Source organism: Leptinotarsa decemlineata, unplaced genomic scaffold (assembly GCF_025532065.1).
Source record: "Leptinotarsa decemlineata unplaced genomic scaffold, Ldec_3_MD MMD2_tig00026358_RagTag_RagTag, whole genome shotgun sequence".
In the NCBI taxonomy this organism is placed as follows: domain Eukaryota; kingdom Metazoa; phylum Arthropoda; class Insecta; order Coleoptera; family Chrysomelidae; genus Leptinotarsa; species Leptinotarsa decemlineata.
This window is the reverse complement of record NW_027412703.1, coordinates 8,845,214-8,866,868: the sequence shown is the minus strand read 5'-3', so window position 1 is coordinate 8,866,868 and position 21,655 is coordinate 8,845,214. Positions and strand designations below refer to the sequence as shown.

General features: G+C 36.3%; 1 protein-coding gene across 2 annotated transcripts in view; it reads left to right on the top strand.

The window, feature by feature from the left end:
• Positions 1 to 21,655, top strand: part of LOC111513983 (sodium-dependent nutrient amino acid transporter 1) — a 112,035-nt gene that overhangs the window by 79,184 nt on the left and 11,196 nt on the right. For both annotated transcript variants that reach the window (XM_074184838.1, XM_074184839.1), the window contains exons 8-9: positions 12,140 to 12,316; positions 17,115 to 17,214. In XM_074184838.1, coding sequence (XP_074040939.1) covers positions 12,140 to 12,316; positions 17,115 to 17,214 — 277 coding nt within the window. The remainder of the gene's footprint in view (positions 1 to 12,139; positions 12,317 to 17,114; positions 17,215 to 21,655) is intronic.

The window sequence follows — 21,655 nt, the reverse complement described above, 5'->3', positions numbered from 1 at the left end:
TGGGATCAATGTGTTTTCAAACCATTCCTCAAAAATTATTAGCTTCCATGTTCTAATGATAGTTAACATTGCAGTCCCAAAGTTGTTTTCCACATAATTTCAAATAATTCGGAACACATCCTTAACTTCCTCCGCAATACCCAATGATTAGTCGCGATCCTTTGTTTGCTGGCATGTTAGGCGTACACATTTGCGCACCGTCGGTCCACCCTTTCGTAACTGTGTCGTGAGTGTCATACCATGTTTCGTCCAAATAGAAAATTTGCCGTTGTTCTTGTATATATTTAGTTATTTGTTTTAAGTATTTGTGACGTAATTCCTCTATTCTGCTGCTTTACATAACTGCTTGACGGCTGTTTATTATTTTAATCTGAATACTAGTTTCTTCATACATTTCTGAATAGTTTTGTCACAGCAGCTCACGTTATGGCCGGAAGTATTAAATTTTTTCCTTATGATTTCAGTTGTAGGAATCTCATTGCTTTTGTTACATTCGTGTATTGATTTTTCAAAGATTCTAGAAGATGAACATCTGAAGGTTTTGGTGATCCCGTATTACATACCGTCTTGCGTTCATAAGGTTTGTTTTTGACTATTTTACGTACAGTTGAGAAAGGAATTTCGGTCAAATCTGATGTTGCTTGTAATAGTTTGCTTCTTTCGAAACCAAACTTGAGATGTTGATTCGTATATACATAGGAATATACTCTCTGTGTTTCAATATTCAAATGGATCCTAATCTTATTCACTAATATCTCTTTTTCGCATTTTTCGCCATCGCTATTGGAATCACTTCTCAGAAAAAAGTCAGTATATCAGTAACTATGGACACTAATTAATTCAAATACCTAAAACTTTGTAGAACATCAATTCCTTTCAGATGTTTTCATTGAAGTAGTCTGATGCTATTTCATTCCATCTGTATTATTTGATGATTAAATACATAAAAGGCTAGAACCCGTCATTGGTTTCGCTTCAGGCTTTGCCATGCAAACTCTGATCTGAACTACAGAAAGAGTTTCAAACTCCTGGCCAAATCTACCAGGATTGGTCCATTTCAAAGCATTCATGAATTCTTTGGAATATGCTACCAAACAACTGGTACACTACGACCGGAATAACCGAACTTTGCCTTAAATGCCTACTGCTACTTTACTTTCACTTTCATTGAATGATAATTTCAAAAAATGTGACATAGGGTGGCATATTTACGAAATTCTACTTCGAAATTCAAAAACTCATCAACCGATTATCGAAATTCAGATCAGACATGGAGATCATCATATAGAGGATTGAATCAATTTCCAAACGGAATATCACAAGACCTCCTTTATACACCAAAAGCAAAGATTTATAGCACCTCCTCGTCGGCAAGAGATGTCACACTCTTATATTTTTCATCAGCAAGAACTAAAAATTATTCTTTTTCACTGTGCGTTCCGTTCCTGCTTGAGGGATTCTGAAACAGCTCCGTATCGAATCAAATTCTTAGAGTTTGTCAGAGTTTCACTCTTGTCATCCGACCTGAAAGTTCACTCATCAAAAAAGCTCATAATTTTCCGAGAAGCTGGTTTCAGAGTCATGATAATTGTGATCTCAATTAGTAAATGAATTAATTTGACAATTTTCTGAAATATTCGATTGAAACAATAAAAATTAAAAATGTTTCATTTTTTTCTGTTTCAAATTTCGCAAAAGCAGTACCTGTTCCTTGATGAAATATAAAATGACCAGATGAATCTTGTTTCAAAATGAATAACACACTCGTGGATAACTTTTATCAATCTTCCAGAGGCCTTCCAAATACTTTCAAAGTCTATGACAATGTTCATTCAATGATAGTACAAACTAACTCATGTTTTGTAGCCGATTACCCTGATGGAAACAGAAAATTTGCAGATTCCTCAATTATGTCATTGGTCAACATGTTTTTCATCATATGTGACATTTATTTACCTTTGCTATGGGCTTATTAGAGGAGTCTGAGTGATGACACAGGCAATTATTTTTTGGCGAGATGAGAGACTGTTAAGTTGCCTTGAGTAGGTTACTCCACTCACTCTTTCGACCGCTGTGTGAACTGTTTGATTGGACGACACTTCCTGTGGTCCAAAAATTAAGCTAGGAATTTTCGCTCGACTTCTGCGAGTTTGTACGAGTACAACATCAGTACCTGCTTCAGATCCGGAAACATCATCCGTGGCAGCTTCAAAAAACCAGACCATCAAACGCGGACTGCGATTCCATGAATTGCATTCACCGGTACCCTGTGAGTGCGGCAAATCCTGTGAAAGTCTGCATTGCCGAGCAAAAGAAAACACACATCGAAAAGCAACCAACAAATGGCGGGAGAATAGCAGAGCATGTTTGGACTCATCAACATAACATCAAGTGGTCTCGAACTGGAATTGTCTACAACGAGGAACACTGGTTCGAAAAAAAGTTCAGGGAAGCAGCATATATCCAAATACGCATTCAGCCAAACTAGCGTAGAGATACGCAACATATGGAAACCTGTAATCAAGCGAAAACTTGTCAACTACCGCTGAACCGGTGAAACTCGGTTTGGATTCTTCTTCAATTTTTTTACCTTTTGTTCATTTTTGTGTCAATAGGTGATTTTTAATGTATTTTCTTTTGCGGTTTTGCTTAATATAATTGATGTTTCATCTATTCATCTGAATTTCATTCGGTCTCTTGAATTTCAAATCATATCAGACAACGGAAGTCCGAACTAGTGAATTTCTTAAGGTTGTCATTAGAGGGTGACAGCTGGTTAACGGAAAAACAGATTTTAAAAATAGTAAAATTTTGAATATCGTCATTAGATGAAGATACAAATGAAATCTTATATGTAGGTAGTATCAATCTAAAAAAACTCCAGAAATTATAATAGTTTTCTGATCATTATTGCGAAAAATATTATCTTTGAGGCGCGCCTTTCACTAGAGAAGTTGTCGTCAAGTAGCGCATTATTTATATTGCGTGAGGAAAATGTACTTCATTACTGTAACCATTGAAGTATTTCTATTAACCCTTAACTGGTAACGTGCCGTCTGTGGGACTGCGCTCAAATTCATTTTTAGGATTATTGCAAAATGGTAAATTTCTATAACCAATGAATTTATCTAATCCTTGAGCTAGTCAAATTGTATGTATTGTGTTATTTGCCCCCCCTGACGGCAACGTACAACTGAGCTATCAAAGATAGTTCTTTTCAATCAGTCTCTCAGGCAGCTTGGTACGGTTAATGTGACAATTTTTTAACAAGTGCAGGCATGGCGGCATGTCCGCAACATCACTGCAGACTGCAGAAAACTGACAACTTCTGTAGAATTAGCAGGTATGTTGTTGAAAAATAAGCTTACCTTGATGAGTACATTGAGAAAAATGTAAAAGAGAAGTTCCACCTTGTTTTCTGAGAAGTTGGATCAAATTTGTACGAATTTCGTGAAGAATCTATGATAATCTGACATATTGGACGGAAAAACAAGGCAACCATACTTTTATTAACAATACATGATAGAATATTTACCTATTCAGGAACAAAAATACCTGAAATAATAAAATATCACAATGCTAATAAAGGATGAGTTGATTCTCTCGATGAAAAATGGGCTAAGAGTTCTTGTAGTCGGCGTACACGGAGGTGGCCATTAACTATTTTCTTTCCTATACTGGATATTTCTGTGGTGAATTCTTATATCTTACACCAGTAATGTAATCAAAACGAGCAAATAAAAAAAAATGTTCGTGCCAAAAATTTGGCTGCAAAGCTTGTTCAGGAAAATATGGAAAGGCGTCTGCAACATCCTCGTTCATCTCGTGAGTCACGTTTTGTTGTGTGCCGCATCCTCGGAAATCCTGTTGAAAATTCACTTGAGGAAAATGAAAATTTTGCTTCGGAGAAGTGAAAAGTTTATTTTTTATATCACAAAATCACCCATCGAATGACAAAATATGGACTGTGGAAAGCCAGTATGTCTACAGTGTTCCAAGCCAAAATGTAAGAGTTGCACAAATGATCAATAAGTTTGGCATTCGCTGAAACTTTTTAGATATGTGTTTCAAAAGTTTTTTTTTCTAGTATTCGTTACCTCATTGCTTCTTTCTATGATACGTTTATTACATTTGAAATCTATATACTTTTTTTGACTTTGAATTAAAACATGTAGATTTTTCAGTATTTTATTTTATTTATATAATATACGATAAGGCTCGTCTGAAAGCAGCAATGATCAAGGAATCGGGTGCTTGGCTGAATGCTTTACCTGTTGCATCTCTTGGAACACTATTAGACGATGAATCTTTCAGAATAGCAGTAGGACTTAGGATGGGTTCATCTATTTGTGTTTCTCATACTTGTGTTTGCGGTAGTATAGTTGATGAGAAAGGTACACATGGTTTGAGTTGCAGGAGAAGTGCAGGGCGTATATCTCGACATAACCAAGTGAACGACATATTGAAAAGAGCTATGTTGTCAGCGGATGTTCCTGCAATTCTGGAACCCTTAGGTACCAGTCGAGATGATGGTAAACGACCAGATGGCATGTCTCTCATACCATGGAAATACGGTAAACCTGTGGTATGGGACTTTACTTGCGTTGACACGGTCGCGGCTTCCCATCTAGCCGAAAGTTCCAAGTCTGCTGGAACTGCAGCATTGTCTGGCGAGAAATTGAAAAGGAAAAAATACCAAAATCTTGGAAACAACTATCTGTTCCATCCAGTAGCGGTTGAAACTTTTGGTGTTTATGGCCCGGAGTCTCTGTTATTCGTTCATGAACTCGGAAGGAGAATAGGCCAAGCAACGGAAGATCACCGTTCTACCTCTTTTTTGTTAGATAGAATTAGTATTGCTATTACTTCCAGTACTTGGAACTATTCCTCCTTCACATAATTTTGATGAGGTCATACATTGCCCTAATTTCAGTACGGAACTGAAACCTCTTCGAAACAAGCAAAAATATGTGGATATTTATCAGTCTCCTATCAAGGTTAATTCACAAGTGATTGATCCACCTTCTTCTTTTTCAGTGCGGTCAGTGGACTCAGGCCATTCTTGGCCCCAAAAAATGAGTTGCATTCCTCGTAGAATTGCTACCATTTCAGTGGAAGCGCTTCTTGAAGCAAGAGCCGAATCGATCCCTCTACGAAACCCTTTTTCACTTGGAAGGATCGATCGCAGCTTGAGAAATGGTTCTTATGGAGATTCTGTGAAACGTGTTCTTCCTTACGAATCAGTAGAGAGTTGTCCTGAAAATCTAGAGAAGAAAATTGGATTGGATAATTTAGGAAACACTTGTTACATGAATAGCATTTTACAAGTGTTTTTCATGACGAAGAATTTCAAGAACAAAGTTTTAATGATGAACGAGAACGAGAATGTTTCCTGCTTATTCATCAAACTCAAACAACTGTTCATGCAGCTGCAGTTTCGTAAGAAGGTATCATCTTTCCCTCCAACCGATTTCCTGGAGTCTTTGAAGTCCACTAGATACTCGTTAGGACAACAAGAGGATTGTTCCAAATTCTTGGGGTTCTTGTTGAATACTCTTCGTGAGCAAAACAATAGCAAAATCAATACTCCCAGCCGCTCTGGACTGAATGATTCCGTACAACCCATCTCGTCTTGTGTTTGTAAATCTTTTGCTGGAAAAATCCTCACTTGTTTACTTTGTGGTAAATGTTCAAGAAGTACTGAAAACTTATGTGAATTTCTGGAACTTCATCTAGCTTTTCCTAATACGACTAATTACCAGTCCGTGCAAAGCTTATTGTTAAATCATCTGAAAATGGAATTTTCAACAGGTGATGATCAACTGTATTGTCAAACATGCGCCAAACTAACTGACTGTTATAAGGAAACAAGTATAGCTGAGGGACCAGTGAATCTAATAATAACACTGATGATCTTCAAACAAGACTCAACCTCTAACGGAAGCAAGAAACTCTTTGGAAGGTTCGAAATAGATGAACATTTCAACCTAGCAGACCACTGTTATAATATTCATGCAGTCATTGTTCACTGTGGTTCTGGCGTTGAATGTGGTCATTATTACGCCTTGGTCAAAGAAGAAACGGACTGGTTTAAGTTTGACGATAGTCGTGTCACGAAGTGTTCTGGAGATGCATTGAATTTATTGGAGCCTCTGGAGACACCCTACATTTTGTTTTAGGAGAGAGAGGACATTGTTAGATCAAGATCTTCAGATGATGTGGTGCTGCAGGTTTTTCCGGGTTTTCCTGCAGCTGAAAAAGCAAATGCGCCACTGGAATCAATGAAGTCGCCCCGGAGCGCCAATTAATTTTTATTGTTGTATTTATTTTATTTTTATCGTTAGTGAAACATAATATACATATCTCATATTTCATTTATTGATAATTTACTTCATAATTTTTTTTCTATCGAATAATATAGTATTCCTGAAGGGGTGTATTAGAGAACTGTTGATGAAAATTCGGAGGAAAAAGTGAAAGTTGCTTTTATTGTACGTTTTCAAAAATTCCCAGTCTCACAGACGGCACGTAACTTTCTTCTTGTCAGAAAAGTCTTATTTCTATGAAAACATTTCCAAAGCACCTTTTAACATAGAATTCCATAGTGTGAAAGACTTATTTTTTTAAATGAAATATCAATAGTTATAGACGGAAGACTATTTTTCCAAATGGAACACCCTGATATTCCTGCAAATTTCAATAGAGCTTGAGATTACCTTGTTACGATATTTTATGTTTAATTAATTCCTTGCAACGATTCAACTTCAATTGAATATATTTCCTGTATCACGAACACCCTATAAAAGTAGTCACTTCTTCATAAATTTTTTTTCTATGCGACAAAAACTCTTGGGCTCGGTACTGATTGGAAACGACGTAAATGAGATAGCGATTTCTGGAGAAAATCATGAAGATATCTGCCTAGTAAATGTGTTTTTAACTATCATTGATTGATTTTCGCAAAAGTGCGGATATACATTTCAAAGGCTGTTAAGGGTTGAATGTTTGGTGCATTTTTGGTTTATTTGAAAGTGAATTCAACCCTTGTTTCAATCGAGTTTGGATTAAGATAATACATTGATTTCGAAACGTCTTCTGTTGTGCTAGGGATCTCGACACAAGGAGGTAAGCGTTCGACATTTTTTTAGAAACATAAACTTTGAAAATACCTTGAACTGTTCATAATTTCAGACGTTTCATTTCTCACGGACCACGTTCCATTTTTATGAGTTTCCTACACTCGTTGTGTATCCAGAAGGAAGTTTTAGCCAGTTTTACTTCCCGAAGTATTGCGACTACTCAAAGTTTGGTATTGCTACACCTTTTCACCTGGTGATTAGATGCAACGGACTTGGATAATAGAATCGACGAGGATAAGTACCTCGTAGAGGATTTTTTTCTTTCTTTAAAAAAAAATCGTTACGGAAGCAATAAACATAATAATTGAAAGATCATATTTTTGTGAAGTGAAGTAATTAAGGACAAACCGATGCCTATATTTTATGTTATACTAGGAACCGTATTCATAGTTAAGAAGAATTGAATGATTGATGTGTTGCCTGTTCACATTCAATTCTTCCCACCGAAGTTCTTGCAAGAATCGGCTCATTATATCGTTGAGTAGAACATTACGACTCAGTGATCTTGAAGTTTTTCTTTATCGTGATTTATCATAGCCATATATTAGGTCACACCCTGGGTATTAGTTTAGGATTGAATATTGTAGTTATCTCTTGTATAGTTTAGTGATTTTTGTAATAAAAGCTGGCCAAATCACTTGGCGCCCATTTTGATTAAAAATCTTTTATTTTATTGGTGATAACATCTTTGATCCACGGCCCTGTTGAATGTTTCGAGTTGGTAACTGAACCGAACGTACTTAAACCAAAACAAAAAGTAACTACGTTATATCTGGAAATTAATAAACCTACGGGTAAACGTAATAACCTTTTCAAAAATATAGCAGACTTGATGTTTTTCTAGAGTAATCTTTGAAATACTGAGCTTTTAGGTTTTTTCATGAAGACTTGAAACAGTTTATCAAAATATAGACAGTATTATCGATTTTGGGTATAATAAAGAAAATTATTGACTTACAATTAAATTATTTTCACATTTGATTTTTGCCGGACTAATACAATATTGAAAAGTGGTTCCCATCTATCGTTACTTCATCGAAAATATTCACAGTTGGAATAGTATTCTATGAAATATTCACAATAAGTATTTTCAAATCGTGATTGCTTTGGGATATATTGTGAATTGTTAATTACTGCCTTCCGTACGAAAATGAGTTCAGATTAACTCGGTTCCTAATATGAAAGCGGAGCTTTATATGATTTGAATAACTGTTCACAACTCAACAACTGATTAGTTTCAATAAGTTATGAATAATATCAAAATCGACATTTTGCAATATATGTGATAACGGAATGTAACAACACACAAGCGGTTTCAGTGTAAATTTAAGTAATAGAACTCATCTTCGAATGAAACTGCACAAGCACTGCAGCTTCATATGTTACGTGAGCCCATGTATTCCCGTGACAAACAATCTCACTGACTCACGTGATCTCATGTAGGCAGGTCACCCCAAAAAAAATTGTTTTCTTATATCTGAAACGCTAAACTAATCATAATATGTGTGTGTGGGTTTCGTCTAGTATATCCTAAACGTTAACTATTGCTTGTCATATATTTCCAACATTGAACTCTCGGAGAAATCAAGAGGACCAAGTCAGTAAAAACATTTTCATGAAAGTTTATTGAGAAGAGATGGTAGAAAAGATACATGTCCTTTTCTCGATGTTCCAGGATATAAAGGTTGATTTTCATGTTTGTATCTCAGATCATTCGGATGAACTCTTCTCTCGATAATATCTAGCAATCTCAGAGTAAGCTCAGGGGCTCATCTCCATATATGTGTTGACAATATTCCAAGAAAGTTCCCAGATGAGATTCGAAGTATATTCTATTCCAGCAAAATAATTCACTCAGACGAAGAAGTTATGTGCTGTAACAGGTCATGTCACATGTATCTTCTTGAAGGAAACTGATTTCTGGATTTTATTACATTTCACCCTATTTCTTTGACAAATTCAATAGAAATGGCAGATTAGTTTGAGAAGCAGAGTATGGAGCATCAGCTCCATACTCTCTTTGTTTCTTAATCACAATGTTCCAGAAAATAATACACTCATAGGAAAAGTAATCTGCTGATATTTGCTTGAAAAAACCATATTGATAATTGTTGAAACATTGAAAGTATCTGAAAATATGTTGATGAAATGCTTCTTCATTCTCTTTATCACAAATTTCTTTCTATTTTTTTGGTACTTATGATGCACTGTTTGGAACCTTCGGTATAGTGATGAATATTGCTGGAGTTTCTTTCCCAAGATCAAATCGTTATTTTTAACACCTCGACATGTGTTTCGATCACCAAATGATCATCTTCAAGAGGAAGATTAAACTTCCTTCAGTTTAATCTTCCTCGTGAAGATGATTCCTTCATGATTGAAACACGTGTCGAAGTGTTAAAAACGATTCTGTGTTGGGAAAGAAACTCCAGTAATATTTATTTTTTTGGTATCGAAAAATGGATGTTTCACAAACCAAGAAGAGATTTCTTCATTGTGAGTCAGGTTACAGTGACTATAAATTCCTGTTACGAGTTCATTAGCGTATTTTTTCAGAACGATGACCTACTGTTACTGACATACAATTACTTAAGAAAGATGACAGATCTGTAGAGCTACTTTTTGAGTTACAGGTGGATTTTCAGCACTCATTGGTATTTCACTAGGAACTGAAATCACTGTGTTATCAAATAACTCCAAAAAAGATTCAACAGTGGCTGCTGCGTGCTGTTTGAGATATTTCAGTTCAACTTCTTGACCATGCTCAATTTTGTTTATTTGAAGTCAACAAATAAGACAATATCAGCAATGGGGGTTAAACTTTGTAATGCTTCAGAAAGATCTCATCTAAAATCACAAGAGATTGATTTTTTGTAATTTCAATGAATCCTTCGCATTGGCAGAATATGATAAAGAGACAAGTTTTCTGTTTTTGTATCAGAAGCAGCATTGAAACCTTGTTAATATAATACTATCTTCAATTTTAGGAAGTGGCAGAATATGAGGACCTATTATTCCTGTATACATGACCTATATACATGATATTCTGAATTATCATTTGAGTAAAGATTTCTGATATTGTAGAAATCAGCAAGTTTTACTTTTGTTTGTAACAATGCGGTGGTTACTATTCTACTTTATGTGAGTTGATGGTATAGTGATCCAGATGACCGTCATAAATAATGGACTTCAAGTAACTCTTGCAGTTCCATCATGTATTTCATTCTGCTTCCACTACGAAATGTTGCCTTAGACAAACTTCACGACATACTTCACTAAGTCATACCGATGCACATATTTTAATTATCACATTGGTACAAAACAGAACCGATCAATTGATAGTCATGCCAATATTTGCTTCGTTTATTACTATTCATGAATCAATCATACCATGCAAGCGTCTTTGGTTTTCATTCTCCAAGAAATAATCAGATTATTTCCAAGAATTTATTTTTCAACTCTACATTTTTTTTATTCAAGAAGAAACAAGGATAAAAATGAAAACAACAATGAAAATTAATTGGGGCTCCGGGGCGACTTCATTGATTCCAGTGGCGCATTTGCTTTTTCAGCTACAGGAAAACCCGGAAAAACCTGCAGCACCACATCATTTGAAGTTCTTCATCCGCCAATGTCCTATCTCTCATAAAACAAAATGTAGGATGTCTACATAGGCTCCAATAGATTCAATACACCGCCAGATCACTTCGTGACACGACTATCGTCAAACTTAAACCAGCCTGTTTCGTCTTTGACCAAGGCGTAATAATGACCAAATTCAATGCCAGAACCACAGTGAACAATGACTGCATGACTATTATAATAGTGGTCTAGTTGATTGAAATGTTCATCTATTTCGAATCTTCGAAAGAGTTTCTTGCTTCCGTCAGAAGTTGAATCTTGTTTGAAGATCATCAGTGTTATTATTAGATTCACTGTTGCCTCAGATATACTTGTTTCCTTATAGCAGTCAGTTAGTTTGGCGCATGTTTGGCAATACAGTCGATGATCACCTGTTAAAAATTCCATTTCCAGATGATTCAACAATAATCTTTGCACGGACTGGTTATTAGTCATATTAGGAAACGCTAGATGAAGTTTCAGAAATTCACATTAGTTTTCGCTACCTCTTGAACATTTACTACAAAGTAAACAAGTGAGGATTTTTCCAGCAAAATATTAATAAACACAAGACGAGATGGACTGTACAGAATCATTCAATCCAGAGTGGTTTTGCTCACGAAGAGTATTCAACAAGAACCCCAAGAATTCGGAACTATCCTCTTGTTGTCATAACGAGTAATCTAGTGAACTTCAAAGATTCCAGGAAATCGGTTGAAGTGAAAGATGATACATTCTTACGAAACTACAGCTGCATGAACAGTTGTTTGAGTTTGATGAATATTTGGTTTCATATTTGAAAATGAAAATTCCTATGCCCCTGATCTCCACATTGGAATGATGAGTCCAAAAAAAAGCATCGTCACAGAAGAAACATGAATGAGAACCAACCAGAAAAATGCTTAGATCATACTCATAAATAGATCATTTTTTGTGATACATCCCGTAAGAAATGGTTCATTCGAAACAACTGCGTTCTCTACGATTATCAGGTATTGAATCGCATGAAAAATCACAATCAGAAGTATTTTCAATAATTTGAAAGGAGTTCACTAACATGCCCCAGTGCTTCATTGAAAATAAGGACAATATAATTCGAAACAGTTACAGTTCGCTTTGAAGTAACACATATGTCACCATATAATATATCACCCTTTGTGTCCCTCGATTCTCAGATTTTCATTCTCTTTCCAATATACTCACAAGATTTGATCTTGCTTCCGACATAACAGATACACTTCTTGTGAGTTAACTCATTGAACTACCGTTCAACAACAAATGAAATAAATATTCACCTACTTTATGGTCTGTCAATCAATGAATGAATTGAATAAATACAATTTGAATAAAAATATGATGGTAATTTTTTTATTTTTCAGTTATTTGCCATTCTATTCTTCTTCATGCTGTTCGTTCTTGGAATTGGAAGTATAGTAGCTCTTCATGCAACTCTAAACACTGCCATCAAAGACGCCATTCCTACAGCAAAAACCTGGATGATTTCAGCATCTACGGCTATTTGTCTCTTCTTTACTGGCCTTATATATACTACACCAGTGAGTAAGCTGCTTTTATTCATATCTTTCAACGAATAAATATCTAGTCTTATTTGAAAACAAATATATTTCAGTAAGAGTTACAGAATATAAATACTAGAGGACTTAGGAAGACCCAAATCCAAGCTGGTAGGCAGAGGTTGACAGGACCTGGTTATCATACGTTTCATCTGCCTCTGCAGCAGACATTTTCAGTGATATAGAAGTTAAATGCAAAAACATGGGTAGTATTTTGGAGTCTCAGCAACGATTGCCTGGAAAGTTTTCTGTTCACTCATATTTATAGCAGTACGAGGTGGTGTGTCCATTAACATGAGGCAAGTAGAATGTGCCTCATATTAACAAAAACAGTTCGAAGACCAGTTTCTCTATCCTTCCGGGGGTTTGTTAGTGAGTCAAACCGGATAAGCTGAACATTTTCTTCCAAGCATACATGATTATAAACTTGAACAGTGACTCCCGTGTAGTTTGCATAATGTAAGGGAAAGTACGGTTTTCTGAGGTGGTCTGGCAAACATTTTCTGTGCTGCTGGACAAGGAGATCTCAACTGTGACCTGGCTCGAGCACTTCATACAGAAATCTTTTGAGTTAGACTCGGTCGAAGGCCTTCGAAATTTTATCGGAGACCCTCTCCGATATCTTGTTTGATAGCATGAATATCAGGTCGACTTCTAATAATATTTTAGGCTTAGCTACCATTATCTATCCTTTCAGATTTTTTCAGACACCAGACAGTTCAGGCACTGAATGAGAACTTGATTTAATACGACCATTTTCGCTTTTTCCCTGGCTTGAAAGTTCGAAGTTGTCTACATGTAACGCGCATTCAACGACCTCGACTGCTAGTACCTAGTCGTAAATTTAAATGTAAAAAATAGATGGGTGCATTCAGGAGAGATTCGGGTCTAGAGGGTAATGATTTCAGTTTTGTGATTTTTTTTTGTACCTTGGGAGCCGTCTGACTTGTCCATTTAGTCCAAGTCTCCAGAAAACACTGTAGCCTCTTGGGCTTATTGCGTTTATTCTCCCATCTTCTCATGACACCCATTCCATCAGTTTCATTCCCTGTACTAGTTTGTACAGGGTCCGTGTTGGATGTTCGTCATATTCTTCTGGGCGTAATTTTGTACGTCCATATATTGCCTGCCTCCTGTGATTCAGTGCCTAACATTCGCATAAGATATGTAGAGCTGTTTCTTTCCCTCCGTTGCATAATCTGCAGCTGAGGCCTTCGTTGTAAAGCCCTATTTTATTCAGGTGTCCACTGAGCGGACAATGACCGTTTAGTAACTCTGTAATTATTCTGAGCTGATCCCGTCTGTATTGAAGTAGTTCATCGGTTTTTTTTCTCGGACAGTTCCCTAATGAAGGTTCTACTGTGTTTGTTGCCAGGTACTTTTGTCCAGTACTCTGTGTGATTCTACTTGGTCCATGTCCTAATCTTGTTTCATACCAATGATTTTGGTACCCCCAGAGCTGGTTCAGGACCTATATATGAAGTTGATGATCCGCGTCTAGTGTATTCATGAGCTTTATCATTACCTGTGATTCCTGAATACCCTGGCAGTTCTTCATGGCATTCCCAGACCAGTTTTGATGTCACCTTCGGGTTCGTCAGAGCTCCTAGTGCGCTTTTGCTGTCTGTAAAAATATTGATCCGCTCATTTCTTTGGGGTCTCAATTTAATAAGCCTTGCACACTCCAAGATAGCATACACTTACGCCTGCAAGACAGATGTGTATAGTCCTAGCGGATAGCTCCAGTTTAGATTTCTATCCGCTCGATAGATTCCAGCTCCTGTTCCATGTTTGGTCTTCGATCCCTCTGTAAACCAGGTGTTTGTTCCAAACATGTTTTCGGGATGACTAATGATCTTCCACTCTTCAAGGCTCATACTTTTTGCCGTGAAGTTTGTGTTCAACACAAACTTCACGTGTACTTCGGTGTCGTGTGGTCCGTGCACATATTCAATATGTGCTCGTCCACTTGTTCCGAAATTTCTGTTCGGTCCGATCTTTTGTAGTTCGATGAGTTTTCCAGTCTGAGTTGGCCCATTCTGGCCTCCCCCATTATCACAAAGTGTAAAGGAGGTAGATTCAGGAGTGTCTCCAATGCAGCTGTTGAGGTAGTTCTCATTGCTCCCGTCATTCCCAAACATGCAAGTCTTTGCACCTTGCCTAGTTTGTTGATGGCGGTCGCCTGCTTCATCTTTGGCCACCAGACCAGAGATGCGTATGTTATCATGAGTTTAACCACCATCGTGTATAGCCGATATACCATGTCTGGTTTTAGCCCCAATGTTTTTCCATAGGTGCGTCTGGCGAGCATCAGCGCTACCTTCGCTTTCCTCTCTATCCTGTCCAAGTGTTGGTTCCAGGTCAGTTTGGAATATAAGATCACTCCCAGATATTCAACCTCCCCCGACACTTGTATTTCTCCACCTCGAAGTTTAAGAGGTCCGAGACCCTCCGCGTTTTAGTCCTCTTGGTGAATGCTACTATGGTTGATTTGGATGGGCTTATGTTGAGCCCTTCTTCTTCGGTCCATTTTGTTATAATGTTCAGGGCCTGCTGCATGCATTCCTTCACTACATTATTGTATTTACCCTGAACTAAGTCGTCTGCATAGCCCAGTGCATTACAAAGTTCCATAACAGAGGGGATAGTACCCTTCCCCTGTGGACAGCCCCTTGATATCCGTGCCACGACTGTTTCCCCCATAATAGTTGTATATACCAATCCTCCCCTAAGCATGCAGTCTATCCACCTACAGCTTGTCTTGTCGATCCCTCTTCTCCTCGACGCCTGGATGATTGTCTAACGACGTATTGTCAAATGCGCCCTCAATGTCCAAGAAAGCAGCTGAAAGTACTTCCTTGTTTTTGTAAGTTCATTCTACTTCTTCTGTTACCCGACATAGAGCCGTTTCTGTTGACATACCTGACCTGTATGCATATTGGTCTCGATGTAATGGTCTGATAGCCAGTGATACGTTTCTGATATGCCTGTCAAGTAGTTTTTCTAGCGTTTTCAACGCAAATGGCATGAGACTAATTGGTCCCAAAGCCTTCGGCGAGTCCTGTCCGATTTTCTCAGGTATCGGAATGAAGGTGGCCCTGATCAGTCTCCAAATTTTTGGAATGTGTCTCAGTGCTAAGCTTGCCCTGAGAATTAATAGTAAGGTTCAGTCGGATATGCAACTCTTCTCTTTGGAAACCTGAAAGTTTAAATATCAAAACAATCTACAAGTCTGTCATCATATATGAATTAGATGTTGGGAAAAGAACTACTTCGACCAATTTTTCCTTTTTGGAAATAATACAAAACTAGATTTTGAAAATGCTAGTGAATGCTCAATAATTTCTGTCTGATTATATCATCCGCAGAGACTTGCAACTGCCTTCCATTTGGCAGTCCATTTAGACGAGGAATCAGAGAGTTTTCGAGTCTGCGGAAACTCATCAGTTGGGAAAGCTGTAGGTATGACATCCAATCGCTGCTGAGTTTGTAAAATACTACGTCCGTCATTACAGTCAATAACTGAAAATATCAACCGTAGTAGCAGATGAAACGTTTGGTATTACAAGTTGCATTCCACCACGGTTTACCAGCTTGAAGCTTGTTCTTTTCAATTATAACTCCATCCAGTTTTGATACACAGGATGTTTCTTCTCCGCTTGGGGCTTTGTTCACGAGATGGAGCTGTTACTATTTAACAATCTTTCTCTTAGACGAACGGAATCGCGTTGAAATTATTCGAGTCACAGGCACTTTTCTGTCTAGGTAAGATATTTTCTGTATTAAAGAGAGGTAACACCTCGAAACCGCGGTCTGCAGGTGATCTACTTGAATAATTTCAGCATGGTCCTGCTGCTGAATGAACGAAAAATATCTGCGAGAGTAACTTCTGTGACGTATCTTGTGTGAATGGCTGTCGTATATAATTCAATATCCAGCGTGATATTAGTCGGAGATTTTGTTGTTTTTCGGGAGACATTCATCAGAACCTACTGAGTAGATGGTTGGGAGAGATGAATGTTTCGAAATTCTATTTAAAAAAATTTGATTTCTGGTATCCCTCCTTGTATATACGCAGTCTTCAGGCAGGTTCTTATCTTCATACATTCATCATTATTTTTCATTTTGCAAACAATTAATTATGATATTTATACACATTTTACAGAAAAACTGAATATTCCATGTCAACTCAACTCTTTCTTTATTTCGCTTAGTGTAATAATGATCAAGTATCAATTTCCACCTTCCATCTGTTAATCGAAAGTGAAAAAGTATATATTTTCGTTAAAAATATTTGAAGAAAATTGCTTTGATGATATTTGTTTTTACAGTTCAAAAAAATTTCAATATTATTGTCATATAATATTATTTGTTATGTTCGCTCCAACTTCGGAAGAGGAATGAAATACTCTGAAAGAATTCCGATTTTCAATTGTGGAATATCATTGACTTTAGTTCGATGATGGTCACTATCTTGCACTGATGAGTAGCTAATAAGCCCGAAACCGGTCTGCAAGTGTGCCCGTTCCATAATTGAAGGTCGACTCTTTCAGTTGTATTACCAATTGCATATGCAGGAAATTTTCTGTGAAGATTCCTGCACTGACGCCTGTCGGATAGTTGTTTTCTGATAGGCGTCAGTCCATTAAACCTACTGTGTAGGTATATAGAGACTGGCTTGAACGTTCGAAGTTCCATTTGCTTTAGATTTAATATTTTTTGTTCAATACACGATATATTACTGAAATTCATATGGTCATAATAGTTTTAATTATTATAGGGAGGGCAATATACACTCGATCTTGTTGATCATTTTGGAGGAACATTCGTTATATTTGTTTGTGCCATACTAGAAGTTACAGCGGTCACCTGGATTTATGGTGAGTGAAAATTTTATATTATAATATTATTCTGGAATAAACCCATATTGACTGATTTTTTGCTTTCACTTCATTGAAATGTGAATGCGATAATCCACGATTGACTGCTTCGAGTAATTCTAAATGTGTTTTTGAATAGAAGCAAGTTCGTCAGCGATAAGAGGATGGTAAAAATAAGGAATGGATGGATGAAAATTGTCTTTAATTCGAGCGGTTTACAACTTTGAGGGGAGAATACATGGGTTTTTATTGAGTGAATTAATTTTGTTCATTCTTCAAGATTGTCACTCGTTTAAATCTTGGGGACAATTACTTTCATCCATCGGATCGTTTATATACTCGGAAAATGATATTCGCGGTTTGTGTTATATTTCTCAATTATTTTTGTATATATTTGGTGTATTTTTCAGCCGAATATGTGTACAGTTCAACGAACTTGTTTTTGTGACACACATTTCGTACTCAATTTCATTGTGAATACTGAAAGGGCTCTGTTATTACATTCCTATTGTAGAATGTAACAACCACATTGGTTTCGTTATCTGCGTTGAAAAATTCCGAAACAGCCTGGTGATTTTTATATGTCAATAAATTGTTAGTGATATCCACAGTGCCAAGAATTTCTTGTGCGTATTTTGAAAACGCATCAACAATAGTAAACAATGGTTGGTTTTCTACTTGAAAAGTATACACAAAAACTGTTTTGAGTGATCAAGTGGAAATTGGAGTCACTTGAATAGTTTGTCTGAGGGGATTGCGTTTTTCAAATTAGGTTGAGATATGTGCAGGTATTGATTCTCTTTTGTATCCGATTTTAAGTTCCTCTTATTCTGAATGTGTCTGACTTGGTTTCACTTTTCAATCTGGTCAAGACATTGGTTTTGTTTCATATAAAAATGGGAAGATAATTTTTCACTGTTTACATTTCTTTCATTCACATATCATCCCTCCAAACTGTACTCAATGATTGTGCAATTTCCAGATGAACTGCACGAGTGTCCATGTAGGTATGGAATACTCCATATCTCTTCTCTCGTAGACGGCCGATTGACACATTATGGTCCAAATTCCCCATACCTCCCACATAGCAATAGATATTCCAAGAATATTCCATGAATATGCATTTAGGGATATTGTTTTATACTATGAATATGCCATGAATATCTTGCGTTGAAGTAAACGGAGATATTACACCCATCGATTCATTATTGCTATTTCAAAGGATATTGTTAACGATCAACAGTAAAAAAGATATGTAAAGTTATTCACAATACGAACTTGCACCTTTTCCACTGTCACTTTTTACAGAAAATAGCTTCAAGTAAAATGTAAAATCGCAAATCTACGAATTATTTGTGAGTGTGAGTGAACCAACGCATACTGATGGCATAGTGCATGTCATCGACAGTGGATTTGTACTACACAAAATTAATTTGACTTTTGCATTTTTTGAGAACATTTACTATAGTAATGTATATTTTTTTCAAACCATCAGAAAGTAGAGATTTCAGCGAACAAAAACCCGACTTTTTGAAAAGGGCTAATATTTTGACGCGATAATTTTCGATTGAAAATTAGGTTGCGTTTTTGATATTGAGTCAAAATGAGGTGAAAAAATAAATACTACGAATCAAAATAATCACAGTGTACTTGGGATATGAGAAGGTAAGTTTTCACAAATTTCTTATTTTTTTTAAGACAAAAATTAAGAAAACAAAAACTTGTTTATTTGAATTTTTCACATATATTTTGAGATTATGTGGAAAAATTGTAATCACAAAAGTAGTGGATCTTTTTATTTCCTACAACCTTGTCATCGAACTTTTTCCATATGACTTGTAGTTTTGTCGAAAATCGAGATGAACCATTTTCAACCCTTAAAAACTCATCCCCCTCCCACTTCCCGAACTCAGATCTTTTTGATGGTTTTTCCCACTCGAACAATTTTGGGATTTCCAACCTGAACCTTATTGCTTTTTCATTGCTAATATCACTTAATCAAAGTTTGATTTTTCAGTATCAGCAGTATCAGGTAACTTGAAGATTATGAAATTGTTTTGTCTCAAGCAATCCACACGGTAGTATTTCAATAATCTTCGGCCTTTGAAGACCATTACTTTCGAAACAGTCACAATGTACCTTACTTGTTTAGCCATCACACCTTGTTGTGGGGCCATTCAAAGAAATGTTAAACTTTGTACAGTTCATTGTTGAAGTTCCTGAAACCGCACCTGAATATGTGTATATAAACTTCTTTTCATGTTGAGAACTTTTTATCCCTTCACACGTGTTTGTTCGGTTTTTATTCAGACTTTATTGAGGAATAACGTTTACTTTGTTGCATTAAACTGCAGTATCTGATAACAGAAATACTTGAATTTCAGAATGATGCACAGATGTAATTATAACAAATTCATATGCACAGCTCAATATCACTTCTGAATAGAAATTGAACCATGAAAATTTGTAAAATTAGCAGCAGCAACTGACACAAGTCTCTAGTCAATTAATAAACTCCAGTATGTGGCTGACCTGCATTCACGTTGTATTTTGATAGAAACTTCAAGTTTTTTTTAATATATATATATATATATATATATATATATATATATATATATATATATAATATATATATATATATATATATATATAAATATATATATATATACAGGCTGATTCACGGTGGATCACTTTGAAAATTTAATGGAGGGCATATTCAAACATTCTCTAGCCAACTAAAATATTTTCGAAAATGTGGTGTTGCCGCTTTTATTAGAAAGCAGTAGCAACTTTGATTTTTCAAATGGAACACTCTGTATATAATATTATTTTTGGAATCTCCAACAATTGCCCGACAACTTTTCTCGATATTTCTCTATACCTATCTGTTACCGTTTTCGAAATAAAAATTAATTTCATACTATGATATCGAAATTTGGTTTGGAGTTAGGTGATACTTGGACACTTCCCACACGTCAGCCTAATCTCCGTTACTTCAATACAGGGTGGTAAAAAAATACAGTTTTTTCGTTTGCTTGAAAAAGTTGCTGAAATTTGATTATTTTAAATGGAACACCCTGTATATTATTAAAAATTCGGAAAGCTGCTGAAATTTGCTTTCTTTCTGTGTATATCATACCTATATATGTATATCATACCGGTGCAGCAATTGGCTGCACCGCGCTGATGAGGCCAATAGCCAGAAACACGTGTCCCGCGGTTTGCCCCTATTTTTCGAGTGTTTTGTCCACGAATTTTCCCCTTTTGATTTATATCATACACACTCGTTAATATTTATATCTCTGTATTCATATCTTGGACCCGGAAGTCACGCAGGTAGCTATAGCTGCCTACGTGGTGATGTTAGATGATGCCTGGGAATTCTAGGTCTTCTAATTGAAACCACAAATGTGCGGTTAGCTCCTGTTGGTGACACCGTGCATATGTGAAGTTTTTCATTTTTGGTAACCTTTTTGCAATTGGCTGCACCGCGCTGATGAGGCCAATAGCCAGAAACACGTGTCCCGCGGTTTGCCCCTATTTTTCGAGTGTTCTGTCCACGAATTTTCCCCTTTTGATTTATATCATACACACTCGTTAATATTTATATCTCTGTATTCATATCTTGGACCCGGAAGTCACGCAGGTAGCTAAAGCTGCCTACGTGGTGATGTAAGATGATGCCTGGAAATTCTAGATCTTCTAATTGGAATCACAAATGTGCGGTTAGCTCCTGTTGGTGACACCGTGCATATGTGAAGTTTTTCATTTTTGATAACCAGTTGTTGTCCATATTTGCAATTGGCTGCACCGCGCTGATGAGGCCAATAGCCAGAAACACGTGTCCCGCGGTTTGCCCCTATTTTTCGAGTGTTCTTTCCACGAATTTTCCCCTTTTGATTCATGTCATACACACTCGTTAATATTTATATCTCTGTATTTATATATTTATATATATATATATATATATATATATATATATATATATATATATATATACATTAAATTTTTGGGAAAGAAAGTTTATGGCTTTCTACTACTCCATTTCGATACAAAAAATATTACCACTTCAATTCAAATAAGATTTCTTTTGGCTGGGATTGAATCAAATAGGTGAATGTCATCAAGATGTCATCGATGACATAAGCAGATCAAGCTTATTTCGTGACATTAAAAATCGTAATTCATGCGTGTATTTTCTATAATCCAATTTGGTACTGAAGAGCCTTGGGGCAAGTGTCTCAAGGCGAAACATTGATGTATACCAGTGAGGATGACAGTGTTCCATGCAAGTGCAATTTGTTACCATTCATTTAAAGTAGAACTCATGTGAATGATATCTGATTTTTATTCCACAACGAATGTTTGGAATACAAACTGAGTAGGTAAAAGTATCTTTTGTATAATTCAGTGTTCATATAGAAGTATTTGTTTCCAAAAA